Source organism: Sus scrofa, chromosome 1, assembly GCF_000003025.6.
Source record: "Sus scrofa isolate TJ Tabasco breed Duroc chromosome 1, Sscrofa11.1, whole genome shotgun sequence".
Taxonomy (NCBI): Eukaryota; Metazoa; Chordata; class Mammalia; order Artiodactyla; family Suidae; genus Sus; species Sus scrofa.
Genome location: NC_010443.5, coordinates 114,520,559 through 114,539,984, shown reverse-complemented (window position 1 = coordinate 114,539,984; position 19,426 = coordinate 114,520,559). Strand labels below are relative to the sequence as shown.

The 19,426-nt window shown below is 41.1% G+C and overlaps 1 protein-coding gene across 5 annotated transcripts in view; it reads left to right on the top strand.

Annotated features, from left to right (window-relative positions):
• CGNL1 (cingulin like 1) overlaps positions 1-19,426 on the top strand; it is a 204,184-nt gene that overhangs the window by 88,347 nt on the left and 96,411 nt on the right. For 4 of the 5 annotated variants that reach the window (XM_021094667.1, XM_021094685.1, XM_021094658.1 and 1 more), the window contains exons 2-7: positions 5,265-6,857; positions 7,630-7,724; positions 9,251-9,356; positions 14,339-14,440; positions 14,968-15,116; positions 16,837-16,972. In XM_021094667.1, coding sequence (XP_020950326.1) covers positions 5,280-6,857; positions 7,630-7,724; positions 9,251-9,356; positions 14,339-14,440; positions 14,968-15,116; positions 16,837-16,972 — 2,166 coding nt within the window. In that variant the 5' untranslated portion in view covers positions 5,265-5,279. The remainder of the gene's footprint in view (positions 1-5,264; positions 6,858-7,629; positions 7,725-9,250; positions 9,357-14,338; positions 14,441-14,967; positions 15,117-16,836; positions 16,973-19,426) is intronic. The other variant, XM_021094676.1, reaches the window with a different exon arrangement.

Below are 19,426 nucleotides of genomic sequence, written 5' to 3'. Positions count from 1 at the left end.
AGAACGGAGGAGTTCCCGCCGTGGCGCAGTGGGTGACGAATACGACTAGGAACCATGAAGTTGCGGGTTCAATCCCTGGCCTTGCTCAGTGGGTTAAGGATCCGGCATTGCCATGAGCTGTGGTGTAGGTCACAGACGCGGCTCGGATTCCCGTGTTGCTGTGGCTCTGGCGTAGGCCAGCGGCTACAGGTCGTATTAGACCCCTAGCCTAGCCTGGGAACCTCCTCCATATGCTGCGGGAGAGACCCAAGAAATGGCAAAAAGACCAAAAAAAAAAAAAAAAAAAAAAAAAAAGGTTGCAGAAGGGAAGTCACCATTGGAAAAAAATCACCAAAATATCTGATATTTTCATCATCTGGAAATTAAACTGGTAAGCATCTAACAGAATGTGATACAGCTGATGAAGAGATTTAAGCTTAGGTATATAGAAAACAAGACAAGTAAATACAGCAATTACTACCTCTAGGAAAGTTACAATTATGGAAGAAAGATGACCAGAGTTTACAATTTGGCTTTTTAGAGGATAATATTTATATAATCACAATAATGTAAACACAGTTGGCCCATAGTTTTACTATTGGAAAGCTAGCACAATGAGAACTTCACATGTATATGTGTGTCATCTACCATATATAAAAATCACAAATTAAGACATTGCAGCTAGGCATATTACTTAAAAACATGGGGATAAATACTAGAAGGAATGCCTACACTTTGTAGGTTTCTTCTGAGGAATGTGGTTGGAATTGGGGACAAGAGGTTGGAAGGTATAGGTTTTCATTGTATCTTGTAAATCTTGTTTTATTTTGATTAAAAATTTAAAAATGTTAGTATAACTGAAAATAAAAGTAGCTATTATGAAATAATTGGAATTGGTGGGATGATGAATCTTGCAGAAAATGGCCCTCTTCAAGTTGTTCCTATCTGTAAAATCAGAGGTGATAATGTCTAATTTCTTTTTTTTCCCCCTGCCTTTTCAGTGCTGTACCCACAGCATATGGAAGTTGTCAGGCTACAGGTCAAGTCAGAGCTGCATCCACTGGCCTACATTACAAACAGCAACACAGGATCCGAGCTGTGTCTGCAACCCATATCATAGCCCATGGCAATGCTGGATCCTTAACCTACTGGGCGAGGCCAAGGATCGAACCTGTGTCCTCATGGATACTAGTTGGGTTCATTACTGCTGAGCCATGATGGGAACTCCTAACATGTTTTATATTTAAAAGATAATCACCAAGAAAACTGATAGCACCTAAGCCAATAATAGGAAATGAATGTATCTAGGAAGGCCCAAGACAAATCAGACAGACAAATTCAGTAAGAGGAACTGGAGCTGAACTGAATAATTGGTAAGGTCATATTAATAGATCTATTTTGAATGCCATTCCTTAAAATAGAGACTACAAGCAGCACCCAGTTAAACTTTGACAAAAATTATCCATATATCTGCCCACAAAGGAAACCTCAATATATTTAAAAAGAAATAATAGTGACCTCATTTTCTGACTATAACACAATGCAAATAGAAAATAACAACATACAGAAGTAAAGAACCTCCAAACCAAAACAACAGAGCAAGCATACTGCACATGAAAATACTTTCTCAGGGAATTCCCTGGTGGCTCAGTGGGTTAAGGATCTGACAGTAGGTGGTTCGGGGTGCTGCTGTAGCCTGGGTTTGATCCCTGACCCTGTGACTTCTGCATGCTTCAGGTGTGGCCAAAAAAAACTTTCCCCTGAACAATCCTGAGTCAAGAATTCAAAACCACAGATTGAAACTAGAAAATAATAGAAACATTTCTGTGGTGGAGACTGTTGGCTGCCTTCCCAATGTCCATTTTCTTTTCTCTTTTTCCTAATAGAATATTGATTTTGAGGGAGTTCCCATGGTGGTGCAGCCGAAACAAACCTGACTAGTATCCATGAGGATTCGGTTTGATTCCTGGCCTTGCTCGCTGGGTCAAAGATGCAGCATTGCCATGAGCTCTGGTGTGGGTCACAGATAATGGCTTGGATCCAGCGTGGCTGTGGCTGTGGTGTAGCCTGGCTGCAGTAGCTCTGATTCGATCCCTAGCCTTGGAACTTCCATATGCTGCAGGTGGGGCCATAAAGAGCAAAAAAAACCCCAAAAAACAAAAACCAAAAAACCTTGATTTTGAGAGTGTCAGTGACCAGCTAAAACCCCCTTCTTTCCTAACCTTTTCTTTCAGCAAGGATGGCCATAAGTTTAAATTCATACCAGTAGGATGAAAGGGATTGGTGGGTCTGGGTGGGGCTTCCAAGAAAGCACCTTAAAAACGTTGGCCCAATCTGAAAAGGAATGGATGTAGGTATATGTATAACTGATTTACTTTGGTGTATACCTGAAATTAACACATCTTTGTAAGTCAGCTATATTCCAATAAAATTTTAAAAATATATGGAGGGAGTTCCCATTGGCTCAACAGGTTAAGAATCTGAGGATATGGTATGGTATCCATGAGGATACGGATCCAATCCCTGGCCTTGCTCAGTGGGTTGGAGGATTCAGTGTTGCTGTGAGCTGTGGTGTAGGTCACAGACACAGCTTGGATCTGGCGTTGCTATAGCTGTGGCATAGGCTAGCAGCTGCAGCTCCGATTGGACCCCTAGCCTGGGAACTTCCCTATGCCACAGATGTGACCTTAAAAAAGCTAAAAAAAAAAAAACAAAAACAAACAAAACCAAAAAAACTGAAATGTACATTAAAAAAAAAGGTTGACCTATTAGGCCTAATAAACCTGATGTATGTCATGCTGGATCAGCTATCTTGTAATCATAAGGTGTCTAATACATGCTAAAGGTAGTAGAGTAGAAAGATAAAAGAGGTGTTCCTCAAAAATACCCTGGCATCTTTTCTAACTCTGGACTTCCTATCTCTGGGGGAATTTTTTTTTTTTCTTTATAGAGCCATACTGTGTCATAAGAAAGTTCCCGGGCTAGGGGTCAAATTGCAGCTGCTGGCCTACACCACTGCTCACAGCAACGCTGGATTCCCAACCCACTGAGTGAGGCCAGGGATCAAACCCACATCCTTATGGATACTAGTCAGATTCGTTTCCACTGCACCACAACAGGAACTCCCTAGTTGGGTTCTCAACCCAGTGAGCCACGATGGGACCTCCCTGGGGGAAAATTTTTGGGTCCGTTCATTAGTAGGAACCAACAAATTCCCGACACAGTCACATAGCACAATTTATGGACTAAAATTAAAGAATGAAAATAAACAAGTGAAGCATGAATGAAATTTGAAATGTAATAAAGGAAAGCAGAAGGAAATAATGATCAAACTAGAACTCAATAAGAATTTTAAAAATAGAAATGATTGATAAATTGTTGTTACCCTAAAGAACTAGCTCAATTAAAAAAGTATGTAGATGTATGTTTTACCTGCATAATCAAGAAATAGGTGAAGAGACAATAGCCAGGACATGGAAACAACCCAAATGTCCATCAACAGATGATTGGATTCAGAAGATGTGGTATATATACACAATGGAATACTACTCAGCCATAAAAAAGAATGACATAATGCCATTTGCAGCAACATGGATGGAACTAGAGACTCTCATACTGAGTGAAATGAGCCAGAAAGACAAAGACAAATACCATATGATAGCACTTATAACTGGAATCTAATATCCAGCACAAACGAACATCTCCTCAGAAAAGAAAATCATGGACTTGGAAAATAGACTTGTGGCTGCCTGATGGGAGAGGGAGGGAGTGGGAGGGATCGGGAGCTTGGGCTTATCAGACACAACTTAGAATAGATTTACAAGGAGATCCTGCTGAGTAGCATTGAGAACTTTGTCTAGATACTCATGTTGCAACAGAACAAAGGGTGGGGGAAAAAAATGTATATAACTTCATCCCCTTGCTGTACAGTGGGAAAAAAAAATAGGTGAAAAGAGCACAAATAAAACTAGATAATGAGAAATAGATGTAGAGGAGATGAAATGATTTATGCTTTGCAAAACTTTGTGTAAATAAATGTGAAAATATTTTCTTGGAAAATATGCTACCAGATTGATTCCAGAAGAGAAAGAACACTCAAAAAGGCCACTGACAGAGAAATGAGATAGCTGTTTTCTGTGACCAGTTGTGTCTTTGGTTCCTGCATCTCTATGGCTGTTGGAGTTTTTCTAAGTGACAGAAGTACGTTTTTGGTCAGAGTGTGGGTGGTTTGGGTGTCCTGCCTGGTGAGGTGCGTGCAGTTTCTGACAAGGATGACCACACACCAGAAAGGTGAAGGTAGTGATTCTTATCATTAGGCTCTGTCACAAAAAGCCCCAAGTCTTCAGTTTTTCAGTGGCATTTTCCAGATCCTTATGTTACTTGGACTTTTTTGGTTTAAAAAAGATTGAAAATTATTACATTATTTGCTTTTTAGGGCTGCACCTGCGGCATGTGGAGGTTCCCAGGCTAGGGGTCGAATAGGAGCTGTAGCTACCAGCCTACACCAGAGCCACAGCAACATGGGATCCGAGCCGCATCTTTGACCTGCACCATAGCTCACAGCAGCTCTGGATTCTTAACCCATTGAGTGAGGCCAGGGATCAAACCCGCAACCTCATGGTTCCTAGTCAGATTTGTTTCTGCTGCACCACGACAGGAACTCCGAAAATTATTTTTAATCGTTGACTCTCATTGTCACTCTCACAAACAACTGCTGCCTTAAAGTAAAAATTTTACACAGTGTATCCAAATAAATAATGATAAAAATTTCAAAACAGGGTTGCACATAAACAAGCCTGACAGAGTTGTTTTGACAGGAAATTTAACAGTATAGGAAAAAAGAAAAATGGTGAACATCAGAAAGCCTTAGCTCTTCATTAATTCATGGAAAAGTACCTTGTTCTCAAATGCTGGTAACTGGAACATCGTACTGGTTAAAAATAAATAGTATAAAGTGTGAGGAAACCAACTAAGGAAAAAACAAGGCAACCAGCACAGCCCGTCAGCTAGAAACAGAATAATTAAGCTCTGCAAAAGGTGTCAGGTCAGCTGCCAGTTATCTACCCTAAGGCCAGGGTTCAAGCCCAGTGTTGACAAACACCCTGGTCACGTGGACCCATGGGCATCCAGAAAGGCCTGTTTGGACGAGCAATTGGCTCTGAAGTGTCCTTGCTGTTTGAAGTGTTTTGTTTTTCTTGAACTTTGACACTTTCCCTCATAATCCTCATTTAAATAGATGTAATTCTAACTTAATGCCCTCTTTTTACCCCATCTTTCCTTGGTAGTGGGAACAGTGAACCATGGAGCTGTATTTTGGTGAATATCAACATGTGCAGCAGGAATACGGCGTCCATCTGAGACTTGCAAGTGATGAAAGCAAAAAACCAAGGAATTCCCAGCACGCTAAGACAGGCTCCTACGGGGTCAGTATTCGGGTACAGGGGATCGACGGCCACCCCTACATAGTCCTCAATAACACAGAGCGGTGTCTGGCAGGCGCATCTCTTTCCGAAAACGGGCCTTCATTTCCACCTCCAATGATAAACAACCTGCCTCTCCATTCCAACAACGGGTCTGTGCTGGAGGAGAACAGTGCAGAAGAACTGCAGCTCCCAGAAAACCCATACGCCCAACCCAGCCCAGTAAGAAACCTGAAACAATCCTCTCTCTTGGAGGGCAAGAATGGAGTTCTGGAACGCAAAGAGCAGCTAGTGAAGCCCTCTCCGGTGCTAAACTTTCAGAGGCATCCAGAGCTTTTACAGCCCTATGATCCTGAAAAGAATGAGTGGCACTTACAAAATCACCAGCCTCCTGAGAGTAGTTGGCTAAAAGCTTTAACGGAAGAAGGGACCAACAATAAAAAGGCTTGGACTTGCTTGTCCAAACCTAGCCGGCTGCAGCCGACCAGCCCTCCCTTGGAAGACCCAGCCAAATCCAGCGTGACGGCCATTCGACTGTGCAGCTCTGTGGTCATCGATGACCCCAAGAAGCAGACCTCGGTGTGCGTGAATGTGCAGAGCTGCAGCAAGGAGGTAGAGGAGGCCCTTTCCCCTGGCGGGAGGCCTCTACCCACCCACGGCCCGCACACCCACCCGGAAGCCAAGAAAACCAGGCCTGACGTGCTCCCCTTCCGGCGCCAGGACTCGGCAGGACCCGTCCTGGATGGAGCCCGGTCCCGGAGATCGTCCTCCTCATCCACAACTCCCACTTCGGCCAACTCTTTGTACAGATTTTTACTCGACGATCAGGAATGTGCCATCCATGCCGACAATGTGAATCGTCATGAAAACAGAAGGTATATCCCCTTCTTGCCCGGAACTGGGCGGGATATTGATACGGGGTCGATTCCTGGTGTCGATCAGTTGATTGAAAAATTTGACCAAAAATCTGGGCTGCAGAGAAGAGGCAGGTCTGGGAAGCGAAACAGGATCAACCCAGAAGACCGGAAGAGGTCCCGCAGCGTGGATAGTGCCTTTCCTTTCGGTCTCCAAGGGAACTCAGAGTACCTCAGTGAATTCAGCCGGAACCTGGGCAAGTCCACCGAGCACCTGTTGCGCCCTTCGCAAGTGTGTCCTCCCAGGGCGCAGGCGCAGGAGCAGCGGGGGAAGCAGGGTATGGGCCGCGCCTTCGCTCGGCTGCAGGGGGCCCAGCCCGGGCTGTCCCCACAGAACAAAGATGGACAAGTTCCAGAAAACAGAGGTGGTCCGGAAAGTCCGACTGTGCGCACATCCTCCCTCCCAGCACAGAATAAGAAGGAGGAGGAAATCAAAACAGCCACTGCCACGTTGATGTTACAGAGTCGGCCGCTGGCAACTTCCCCTGATTCAGGTACCAAGAGGATTTCGGTGAAGACATTTACTTCTGCCTCAAATACTCAGGTAATACGAGTGGGAGTCTTTTTTATCCTTCTCAGAGATCTACATTCTGGCGGTAGAAATACCTCTTCTCCCTCTTGAATCAGTAATTGCCCCTCCAATATATTTTTTAGAGTTTTCCCCTTTAGATTATGACCCACACTGCCAATGCTTTGGTTTTCTAACTACCATTGGATTCCCACTGCGTTTTTGTTTGTAAAGTAACTTGTCGAACACTGTAAAGAGGCTTGATTTTTCTCTTTGTGTATGTGTGAAATCTGAATGTATGCAAAATTTGTTTCCAAAATGAAGAGGCTTCATGCTTAAGTTTGCTAGCTGTATTAATTTTTCTCTTGACATTGAGTGACTGGGTTAATTCCTGTTCTGAGAAATTAGGTTAATCCTAATTTAGGTTTATCCTGAAGTGATGGAATTTATTTAAGTGGTACGTTTAGTGTTTTGGTAGTAACAATAAAAAATAATGATGATGATAACCATGATAATAAGGCTGGTAAGTGCCAGGTGCTATTTGTTATATATTGTAGGATCGCACCAACCCTATGAAGGTAGGTGCTGTTAACCTCTATTTCTAGGCAAGCAAATTGAGGTGATGAAAAGTTAAGCAACTTGCCCAAGGTTGCAGAGGTACTAAGTGGTGGAACCAGTTGTAATGAGCATCCTTACCTGAGGAATGGTTTTTTGAAAGTAGAAATGTGTTTGGAAGCTTCTGCTGTAGAGTTTTGTCTTCTTGCTGAAAACATCATCCTGTGATCTAATAACAGACATTGTGTTCCAGGCCACACCGGATCTGTTAAAAGGTCAGCAAGAGCTCACTCAGCAAACCAATGAGGAGACGGCCAAGCAGATACTTTACAATTACCTCAAAGAAGGGTTAGTGATTTTCCTTCAAGGAACAAAGTATTGTCCTTTCTGGTGGGCCTCTGAATTTTCTTTGCTGAGACCTTGGGTTTTGCCCTTCCTTTTTGCCCTGTGTGAGCCACTTCAGGGTTCAGACTCCATGGCTGGAGTTTTCATAACAGCGTTTAAGTTTCAGGTGGAGGGAGGTGAAGAGCAGGGGAAGCAAGTATAGGAAAGGCCATCATTCTTGAAAAGTTAAAAATGGTATGTTTCTAAAATGACACTTTACTGTTGCAGAAACAAATTCAAAGATACGAAGAAGGTGGACTCTTCAGTTTTCAGTTGAGTCTGCCATCACCTTGAATGTGCCCATGTGCACACAGGCGTAATCCATCGCCTCTTGTTAGAAGTTAGAAATGAAACATCCTTCTCCCCTCCCCAGAGTTGACCTTGGCCAGGAGCCCCTGCTTCCATTATTTTTAAAGCTCGTATGAGTCATTTAAAAGCTGTAGTTTCCACTTACTTATCTGGGAGGTTTGAGTTTGAATAATCTGGTTTTCAGTCCCTTCTGAGATTGCAACTGAGCTGGAATTCTAGGCCAGGAATTTGAAGTTTCTGTTTCAGTTCTCTCATCAGATATGATTAAAAAGAAAAAAAGCTTTGTCGTTTGACATGACTGAAAGTCACTTGGCAAATACTCATTGGTATCAAAACACTTCATAGTTTTGTATTGTGCCTTAAGATAGTCTGTCAGTAATGCAGAGCTGACCAAATGGTTCAAAATATAAGATGGGGGCTCTTTTGGGAAAAAAATTCATAAAGAGATTCTTTCAACTAACAAGCCATTATTAGTGTCTTTCCATGAAGAGTAGAAGAACTTTTAGCATTTAAAATACTTTTTCTACCTTCTTTTATTTTTTTGGCTTACGATTTATTGAGAGATTGATAACACAGACTTTAGTGAGAGGCACTTATTTAAGGAAACTTATTTTAAATTTTTTTCCCTAAGTGCCAGGTATGTGTGATAGAAGGTATGGAAGACATTAATAGAACTTTATATGACCCTTGCTTGTGAAAGTTTAGGCAAAGGACTGCCTTGTTGACAACTTTGGCTTGAGGGATGTATTTTTTTAAACATAAACTAAAACAAGTTAAGATCACTATGGATCACTCCTAATGTGACACACCTTCCGGAGAAGTTCCTTGTTGGAGTGAATTAATACAAGTCATTTGAATCAAGCAAACAGCGAATTACTTAATTGTCATTGGATGTCTTCTCCATGCTTATTTAGAATGTTCTTGGAACCCTTCTTCCAAATCAAATGGTAACATAGAACAATTAATTTGGAGAAAAATACATCATCCGTCCTGCTCTCCTTTCTCTGGTTGTGTCCACAGCCTTAATTAATTCATGCCTCTTGCAATTTATCCTTTTAAAGGGCTTGCTGTTTGTGCATCCTGGCATGTAAAATCGTCTGAGATCAATGGTCGTGCCATCATTGTTTTTTTTTTTTTTTTTTTTTTTTTTTTTTTTTTTTTTTTTGCTGCCTTTCTTCCAGAAGCACCGATAATGATGATGCTACTAAGAGGAAGGTCAACTTGGTCTTTGAGAAAATCCAGACTTTGAAGTCTCGAGCAGCAGGGAGTACACAAGGAAATAATCAAGTAAGTCAAAGCTCTGCATTTAGTACAAGGCATTTCACATGGACCATGGCAAACTGCTTTCCTTGGTTACGTTTGGTTACAGCAGTAAGTGGCAAGTTTCCTGAGTAGTGAGCTATATCAAAGATAGTAGAGCATGTTTTATATATTACTAATTTGCATCCTGCTTTTTTTCTGTAAAGGTTTTTAAGAAATTTTATTTTTTAATTTTTTATATGATTTTTGTCTTTTTAGGACCACACCCACGACATATGGAGGTTCCAGCTAGGTGTCCAATTGGAGCTATAGCTGCTGGGCTATAGCACAGCCACAGCAACGCCAGCTCTGAGCTGTGTCTGCGACCTTCACCATAGCTCATGGCAACACCAGATCCACTGAGTGAGTCCAGGGATTGAACCTGCAACCTCATGGTGCCTAGTTGGATTTGTTTCTGTTGTACCACGATGGGAACTTCAAGAAATTTTATTTTTAAAAATCTGTAAAATATAATGGGATGAAACAAATAGGTGGTGAAATTTAGGAAAGGAAAAGAAATGAAGCATTGGATGGAAAACCCTAGCATTATCATAGACTTTTTTTTTTTTTTGTCGTTTTTTCTTTTTGTTCCCAGGTTAGGGGTTGAATCGGAGCTGTAGCTGCCAGCCTCTGCCACAGCCACAGCAATGCCAGATCTGAGTTGCATCTGCAACCTACACCACAGCTCATGGCAATGCCAGATTCTTAACCCACTGAGCAAGGTCAGGGATCAAGCCTTCATCCTCATGGATACTAGTTGGGTTCTTAACCTGCTGAGCCACAATGAAAACTCCTGTAGGCAGATTTAAAAGGTAGATATGAACCCAAGCTCTCAAACTTGAGAAAATAAGGAATAAGAAAACCAGAACAGAAAATACAGAAAAGAAACTGGTGGGGCAACCAGCATGGGCTGAAGAGAAAGGAAGGAGTGGAGTGGAGCCAAATTCTCTTTTAAAAAACTGCTGTGTAGTTTATTGTACTGAATTTGAGTTGGGGCTTAGAGATTGTTGTGTTAATGGGAGAGTTATCTCTTATTTGATTAACATCTACTATATGCTAGACATACCTTGTGCCCTGAATTTAAGAAAGATGACTGAAATCTTGTCTCCTAATTCTGCGCCACCTTGAACTGGGACCTGTTTCTTGCTTGGGCATCTCTTTTCTCTTCTGGGGGGAATTATGCACTGGAAGGAAGGAGAAGATACATAGAGGCAGGTAAACAGGGAGCTTGTCTATAGGTTGGTTTTCACCTTTGGAGACATAGAAATAAAGGATATTTTTGGGAATCACCCACTCTTTATTTTTTACTGTTCGGTTTTCTCACTTAGCTAATCCATGACTTCTGCTCTCAAATAAAAGCATTTATCTAATAAATATATTTTATTTTTATTTTACTTTTTGGCCACACACGCAGCATGCAGAAGTTCCTGGACCAGGGATCAAACCTGTGCCACAGCAGTGACAATGCCGGATCCTTAACCTGCTAAGCCACCAGCAAACTTCAAAAACTATATATATAAATATATTTTATTATATATTCGATATAGATTTAATTTATCCATTACACATTATGTATATTATATATTTATAAATATAAAATATATAGAATTACATAATATAGTAATCAAAATATGTATGCACATACATACAATTCCCACTGGGGAACCTGTAAGTTATACACCTTGTTTATAGGCAGGCTTCACGAACTCTACACAGTTTTTAAAATTAGGTTAGGATTTTTTTTTTTTTTTTGCTAAAACTTTTAAATCCAAATGATCACCATGACTGTTGCTTTTCATTTGCCTGCGTATTCTTCTGAAAAATGCACCCTTCGGTCCTGATGTTAGGATTGTCATTGCAGTCCCAGACTAGGGGTATCCAGCCCAAACTAGGGAAGTTGGGTAGCCCTTCTCAAGTCGATAACACTTCATGATGTCTCAAAAGATCATAGAATTCTCCCAGAGAAGGAAAGGTGGGGCATTCAAGGTAGAGGGAAAGCACAAACAAACATAAAACATAAAGAGGTGTGTGTTTGCCATGTTTAGGGAACTGGAGGTAACTCATTGTAGCTGCAGCAGGGAGCCAGGATGTGGGGACTGGGCATCGGATAGGCAGGACCTTGTAAATCAAGTAAGTTTCCATTTCAGGCTGATGGTGATGGGCTGATGGACTTTAAACAACAATGAATAATGCTGTATTCATAAAAATTCATTCCTTTGTAGCTTTTGGAACCAGGTAAGATTAGAGGAGAGGAGTCCAGTTATGAAGCTGCTGCTTCTTAATCAGGCCCAGAGATAATGAGAAGATGCACTTAGGCTCTTAGACGTCTGGCTCTGATCACAATGCCGTGATTGCTTAATTGCCCACATTTTTCTACTCCCCTTCTCTCTCATTTTATAAATCTGATTATTTGCTGGCACAGGTTTTGGAGTTTTATATTTTGGTATCAGGGAAGTGATTTCTAGCAAGAGAACCCTCTCCCTTATGGACTAAGACGGTATTGGCAAGCAGCAAAGCAGGCAGTTTTTGTCTGGGAAAGAAAAATTATGATTTCCCTCACTGGGTCAGATTTATGTTTCTAAAATGGATTGTTCTTATTTTGCCTAATAAAATTGGAGGTCCTGTGTTTTTGTCGACTCTTAGTTTCTATCTAGTCTGTTTCATAGGAGTGGATGTGGAAATACCTGATTCTAAGTTCATGCATGACTCACACCTGGATTCAGGTGCATGAGAGCCAAAAAACTGCCTTTTTTGGTTTTAATTCCTGTTTTTATCTTTTCCCCTCCCCTATTTGTGGTTTTCTAACCACTTTGCTGTAGGATTTTAGCGACATCCTTTTGAGAGTGTTACCCTATTGTTAGATCCATTCAAGGCAGAAATGAGATCCCATTAATATTCAACTAGGCTCCTCTTCATTTTGAAAATGTAACATCTAAAAGAACGAAGTCCTGGAGTTCCCTGGTGGCTCAGTGGGTTGAGGATCCCACATTGGTGACACTGCTGTGGTTCAGGTTACTGCTGTGGTTGGGGTTCAATGCCTGGTGCAGGAACTTCTGCATGCCATGGGTGCAGCCAAAAAAAAAAAAACAAACAAACAAAAAACACACAACAGTAAAAGAAGAATGCCAATTTAGTCAATATACATTTATTTACTGGTTGCATATAGCATATAGGTGTTTGTAGAGAACAAAGGATAAAAACTTCATTGGCAGTTATGGAGCCATAACCCCCAGTGCCATGAGAGTTCTGTAACAGGTATATGTACAAAGGGCCTTGAGAACACAGAGACATGGGCTTTGAGTATGACTTCTTGCAGATAAATCCTCAACAAATAAGGATTCTTTTTATGTTGTTTTATTGGGGATATAACTTACATACACTAAATTGCACAAATCTTAACTGTATAGTTCATTGAATTTTTTTAAAGGCATGCACTCATGCAAACACCCCCTACATCAATAAACAACACACCCATCACCCCGGAAGTTTTCCTTGTGCCCCTTCCCAATCATTTACACCACCTCCTTTTGGAGGTAATCATATTCTGGCTTCTATTACACAAATTAGTTTTGCTTTACTTGAGTTTTATATAAATAAAATTTTGCAATATAATTAATTAATTTATTTATCTTTTTAGGGCCAAACCTGTGGCATGTGGAGTTTCCCAGGCTAGGGGTCTAATTGGAGCTATTGCTTCTGGCCTACGCCACAGCCACAGCAGTGCCAGATCCAAGCTGAGTCTGCAATCTACACCACAGCTCACAACAACGCCGGATCATTAACCCACTGAGTGAGGTCAGGGATCGAACCTGCAACTTCATGGTTCCTAGTCAGATTTGTTTCCGAGGCACCACAACAGGAACTCCTATTTATTTATTTATTTATTTATTTATTTTTTGTCTTTTGTCTTTTTAGGGTCACACCTGTGGCATATAAAGGTTCCCAGGCTAGGGGTCAAATCAGAGCTGTAGCTGCCAGCCTACACCACAGCCACAGCAACATGGGATCCGAGCCATGTCTTTGAGCTACACCACAGCTCATGGTAACGCTGCATCCTCAACCCCCGATCTAGGCCAGGGATCAAATTCGCATCTTCATGAATCCTGGTTGGGTTCGTTAACCACTGATCCATGATGGGAACTCCAGACTTCATTTCTTCAACATTATGTCAACAAGATTCATTAATGTTTCATAAATTAGAAGGTCCTTTTTATTGAAGTTTTCCATAGTATCAATCTACTTTTGATAGACATTTCTAGTATTTGGCTACTGTGAGTAAAGATTCTGTGAACCTTCTTCTGTGTATGTGTGTGTGTGTGTGTGTGTATGTTTGTATTCACTCATTTGGGTGCATACCTAGATGTAAAATTACTAGATCCTAAAGTAGGCATATGTTTAGCTTTTAAATATTGCCAAACGGTTTTATAGGGTGGTTGAAACAATCAGTGCTCCCACCAGATGTATGCCAGTTCTAATGAGTGTTTCCGATCACTCAGCCTTTCCATTCTGTTCCATTGGTCTACTTTTGTCCTCTTGGGCTAATAACCATACAGTTTTAATTACTGTGTCTGTAGAATAAGCTTTGAAATCTGATAATGTACATCCTCCAACTTCGTTCTTCAAGATTATTTTGGCTGCTGTGGGTCTTTCACCTTTCCATGTTGGCATTAGACTCACTTGTCAATTTCCACCAGAAAAAAAGTTTTAGTCATATTGGACTAGTGTTGAGAGAATGCTGATGAAATATTTCCTATGACTGGGATAAGTGCTATAAAATAAAGTTCATAGGGGTCCTAATGGAGCTGGCATGATTAATTCTGCCTGCAAAATTGGGGAAAGTTCTCTGTAGGGGTTTGCATTTGAATTGGGTCTTAAGATGTTTGGTGTTATTGCTTTAATTCTATTTTGGGGTAAAGAAAATGAAAGCATCTTGAACATTTAAATTAGGATATCTTTGCAATAAATTGTAGGCTTCTAATTCTTCATCTGAAGTCAAAGATCTCTTAGAACAGAAAAATAAGTTGACCTCAGAAGTGGCTGAACTTCAGAGACAGCTTCAACTAGAAGTCAAGGTAATCTGATTTTTCTTTTATGCTATTTTTTTCATTTGTCTTGATTGGCTAATGAAATTTTTAAGTACTTTGGGATGCTCAAGTGAAGTGGAAACAGGTTATTTTTCAAAAGAACCATTCTACCCATGACTGAGTAAACTCCTGTGTTATTTCGCTCCTGCCGTCAAAAGAACTTTTTCTTAAGTAACCAAAGCATGGAGAGTCTTTTGGCTTTGACAGAGCAATAGAAATGCTGTTGGATTCAGGCAGGTGAATCAGAAACTGAATGTATATAAAACATCTGGACTAAGAGAAATAGCAGAATGTGTTTTAGCTGCGTTTGTGTTTCTCTTTTAGAAGTATTACAGTTCATTAAGTGTTCAGCTTTCATTCTAGTTACGAACGCCTGTGCCTTAATTACATAGTTTTGTCAAATTGTTTAATAATATAAGTGCAGAGACATGGAGTCTATCAGAGATTAGAAGGAGACTTCAGTGGGATGACATTACTGTACAGTGGAGGTACTTCAGCAACACATATCTTATTAGAATCAACAGAACATCAGAGAAGAGAGAGAGAGAATGAAAGCAAACTTAGAAGCGCTCCAAAGCCAACACAAAGGCAAGGTGGAAGAGAATGCCGAGCTGCAGCGACGGCTGGAGGAAAGTGAAGGCGAGCTCCGGAGACAGCTGGAGGAGTAAGTTCTGGCCCAAAGCCTGAGTGCTGCCTGGATTCCTGCGCCCATGGAGCTGGGTCCTTTTTGACCATTTAATACTACCCAGCTTTCCACATACTTATAGGGCAACTGACCCTTCCTTTTCTCTTTCTTTGCCTCTTTTTTCTTTTCTTTTTTTCTTAAAATGATTTGTATTCCTTTCCCTCTTATTCTTGTGAAACTATAGAACTAGTGACATGTGTAGATGGCTAAGCAGAAAGGTTGGTAATTTAAACGTGCTTTGTGCACCTCAGATGATGTTTTGTCAAGTTTCAGCCCTGGATCCCACAGCAGTTAAGTGAGAAGCAGGAAATACCAAGTGGTAATACCTAAGGACAGAGTTAACGCAGCCTGGGCCCAGTCTCCAAAAAGCCCCTGTCACCCACAGCCTCCCAGGTTCTGAATTTCATCCTGGATGGTGCTTGTCTATGTGTGCGGTGCTTATACTTCTTTTGAGTCTTCAGAGAAGGAGAATCAAGCCCAAGATGACTTTGCCATTGTGCTGCAGTCAAATCTGTGACAAAAGTTGGAAACCAAGGTCTGAAAGTGAGCATGCTGTGAAGCCTGGTGGCTGTGACAGAAGCCTTAAGGAGAGGTTAAGCAGGAGTGAAATCTAGAGGGAAATTCAAGAAAAATATAAGGTGTAGTGTTTGATTTTTGCTGTTGTGATGGGGTAATGTTTGCTTTTAAAACATTCTTAGAGATTAAATTCAAAAAAAGAATTTGGTGAGGGAAAAAAATTGAGAATTAGAGTGCAGTAAAGACTTTACAGGATGAAAAAGGTAGAATAGTTGTGAGTTTGATTGAGAGCAGAGGTTGGCAAACTTTTTCTGTCAGATAGTAAATGTTTTAAGGTTTATGGGCCATATGGTCTTCATTGGAACTATTTAGCTCTGCCATTGTATGGTGCAAACGACCAGTAACAATGCATAAAGGAATGAGCATGGCTGTGTTCCAATAAAACTTTATTTACAAAAGCAGGCAGTGGGCCAGATTGGCCCATGGGCCATAATTTGTTGACTCTCCAGGTCTAGACTACTGGGTGTGGGATGGTGAGGTAGGGAGTGGAGTGGCTTTAGTGAAACATTCATCAAAAAAGTTGTACTCGTTTTGGTAATTCCTTATCTTCTGTGTCCAAATTCTAGTACTATATGGTATGGTCTCCTCTGGGGAGGAAATGTCACTGTATAACTTTTCCCATTACATTGGTTTGAATTCTCACTTGTCTTCTTGTTGGGCAAATTAGACTGTAGACATGGATTTTTTTCCAGTGCTTTTCTGGTTTGTGATTTTTTTGTTTGGTGCATAACAGAGAATAGGAGGCTCCTTAGGGATTTTTTTTTTTCTTTTTTCTTTTTAGGGTCTCACCTGTGGCATATAGAATTTCCCAGGCTAGAGGTCAAATCAGAGCGGCAGCTGCCAGCCTACGCCACAGCCACAGCAACACCAGATCCGAGCTGCGCCTTCAACCTACACTGCAGCTCGTGGCAACTGCCAGCTCCTTAACCCACTGAGTGAGGCCAGGGATTGAACTCATATCCTCATGGATACTAGTCAGGTCCCTAACCTGCTGATCCACAACAGGAACTCCTCCTTGGGGACTTAGATGACTCTACTTGACCATCTGAAGATCTGAAAGCAGACAGGATGAAAATAAGTAGAGCCTAGGACCATCTCTCTCATGGGCTTCCTTTCTTGCCAGGCTCTTCCAGGTGAAGATGGAACGGGAACAGCACCAGACTGAGATCCGGGATCTCCAGGACCAGCTCTCAGAAATGCATGATGAATTGGACAGTGCTAAACGATCTGAGGACAGAGAGAAGGGGGCTCTGATTGAAGTAAGTGGGGCTAGGGAGTCAGGTGACAGGGGGATGGGATGGATGGGGGAACTGGGAGCCATAATCTGTTATGTGTATTTGTTCTTCCTATGCCTATGGCTCCATTCTGCAAGAGCATCCTATGCAATTGTTTGCTTTAGGAAAATTTTCAACCATACAGAAAAGTAGAAAGAATAATGCATTAACTCCCATAGAGTTCCAGTCCAAATTCAACAGTTATCAGTATGTTGCCCTGTTTACTCCATTGTTTTCTTCTATCCATCCATTCCTCTTTTTTTTTTTATTTTCGTGTATCTATTCATCTTGGCTGTAATTTATTTTGAAATGGTTCAGTAAATACCACCTCTCACCCCTAAAATCTTCCACTTGCATTTGAAAAATAAGGGAATTTTCTTGTTACCGCAATACTATTATCATATCTAAAAAATTAATTGCTATATTGTATAATATCTGGTCCTTACTCAAAATTTGTCCTGCAGGTGTATTTTATGGTGGTTGTTTTTCTGTCAAGCCAGAATTCAGTCAAGAATCCCATGTTGCTTTTGTTATTAACACTTTCAGAGTTCATTTATCTTAGTATAGCCTCCCTTGTTCCCCCCATCTTCTACGCCCTGACCTTTTTCTCTCCTCCTACTGATCTTATGAAGACACCAGACTGATGCCCCACATTCTGGATTTTCCTTTTTTCTTTCTTTCTTTTTTTTTTTTTTTTTTGTCTTTTGTCTTTTTAGAGACATACTGGTGGCACATGGAGGTTCCCAGGCTAGGGGTCAAATCAGAGCCCACGCCACAGCCACAGCAACGTCAGATCCGAGCTACATCTGCAACCTACACCACATCTCATGGCAGCACTGGATCCTTAACCCACTGAGCGAGGCCAGGGATCGAACCTCATGGTTCCTAATCGAATTTGTTTCTGCTGTGCCGTGATGGGAACTCCGACATTCTGGATTTTCTGATTGCTTCCTTATGATGTCCATTAATTTGCTCTGCTCTCCTGTGTATTTCTAGTAAATTTGAGTTTAGCTCTAAATGCTAATATATTCAGATTAAACTTTGAGTAAAAATACTTGTAAGTAATGCAATTTATGGAAAAACATTTAAAAGATGTTAATATTATATTAATGATCACACTGCACTTGTTACAGGTAGGTTTTATTTGTTTAAAGCTCCCATAAGACACTTAGGTTGCAAGAGGGCAGAGTTGGTGATAGTTGGCTCAGGACTATATCCTCAGCAGCTACTCTAGTGCCTGGGACATACAGCACTCAGAAAATATTTGTTGGCTGGCTGGATGCATTTTGAATGAATAAATCTGCTTGCTCTGTACACAGGCTTTTGCCCATATCAGTCTGTCCCCTATCGAGTACTCAACTGTTACCAATCTCTGAGTCAGTAGATAGGGTTGACTCCTTCTTGCTCTCATTTGTTAATTATATATAATGGGTTTTTTTTATCATCTTGTTGAGATATTAGATACACACGTGTGAAATGTCTGGAGAGTAAGAAAAGGTTTTGAACATCTCCATTTTTTTTCCCCCTTGGGAATGGGTCTAACTGAAGATCAGAATATGATATCACATATATATATCTGCGATATATATGTGGCACAAATGAACCTCTCCAAAGGAAAGAAAATCATGGACTTGGAGAATAGACTTGTGGTTGCCAAGGTGGAGGAGGAGAGAGGGGTGGATTGGGAGCTTGGGGTTAATAGATGCAAACTATTGCTTTTGGAATGGATTAACAATGAGATCCTGCTGTGTAGCACTGGAAACTTTGTCTAGTCACTTATGATGGAGCATGATAATATGAGAAAAAAGAATATATACATGTATGTGTAACCGGGTCACCATGCTGTATGGTAGAAAAAAAATAATGTATTGGGGAGATTAAAAAAAAAAAAAAACCAAAAAACAGAACTTCACCTGTTTAGATTTTTGATATTTGCTGTAACATGGCATCATCTGTATTTTTGGCATAGCTTAGAAATTGAGTGCCCTATAAGCTTTGGTTTGTAGCAACAGCCCAACAAATAAATGATACACAGTTTAGAACAAAGCCAAAACAAATGAAAAAACCATGAGAAAATCAAGGTAACTTGTTAAACTCACTTTCTACTGCTTTTCCCCTAAGGGCTTGGATCTTGTCTTTGTCCCTTTCTTGGGGCCAAAAGCTGCTGTCTCCTAAGTTCCTGCATTTCCCTGTGTCTCCACTGACAGCTGATTTCTCACCCTCTTCCATGTTTGGTTTTGGAGTCGTTTCCCAGGAGGGACTCTTCCTGGTCTTTAGGACTTAACGTCTCTCTTCCCCATGACTTGGTGGCTGGAGAGGAGAGTGGAGTTTTGGCCACTGGCAGAGGCCTTGTTGTGAATCCATTTTCCCATGGGCAGAAGGGGTCATTTTCTCTTCTCCCCACAACACCATCTCTCTGTCTCTGCTGAAACCCCTTTT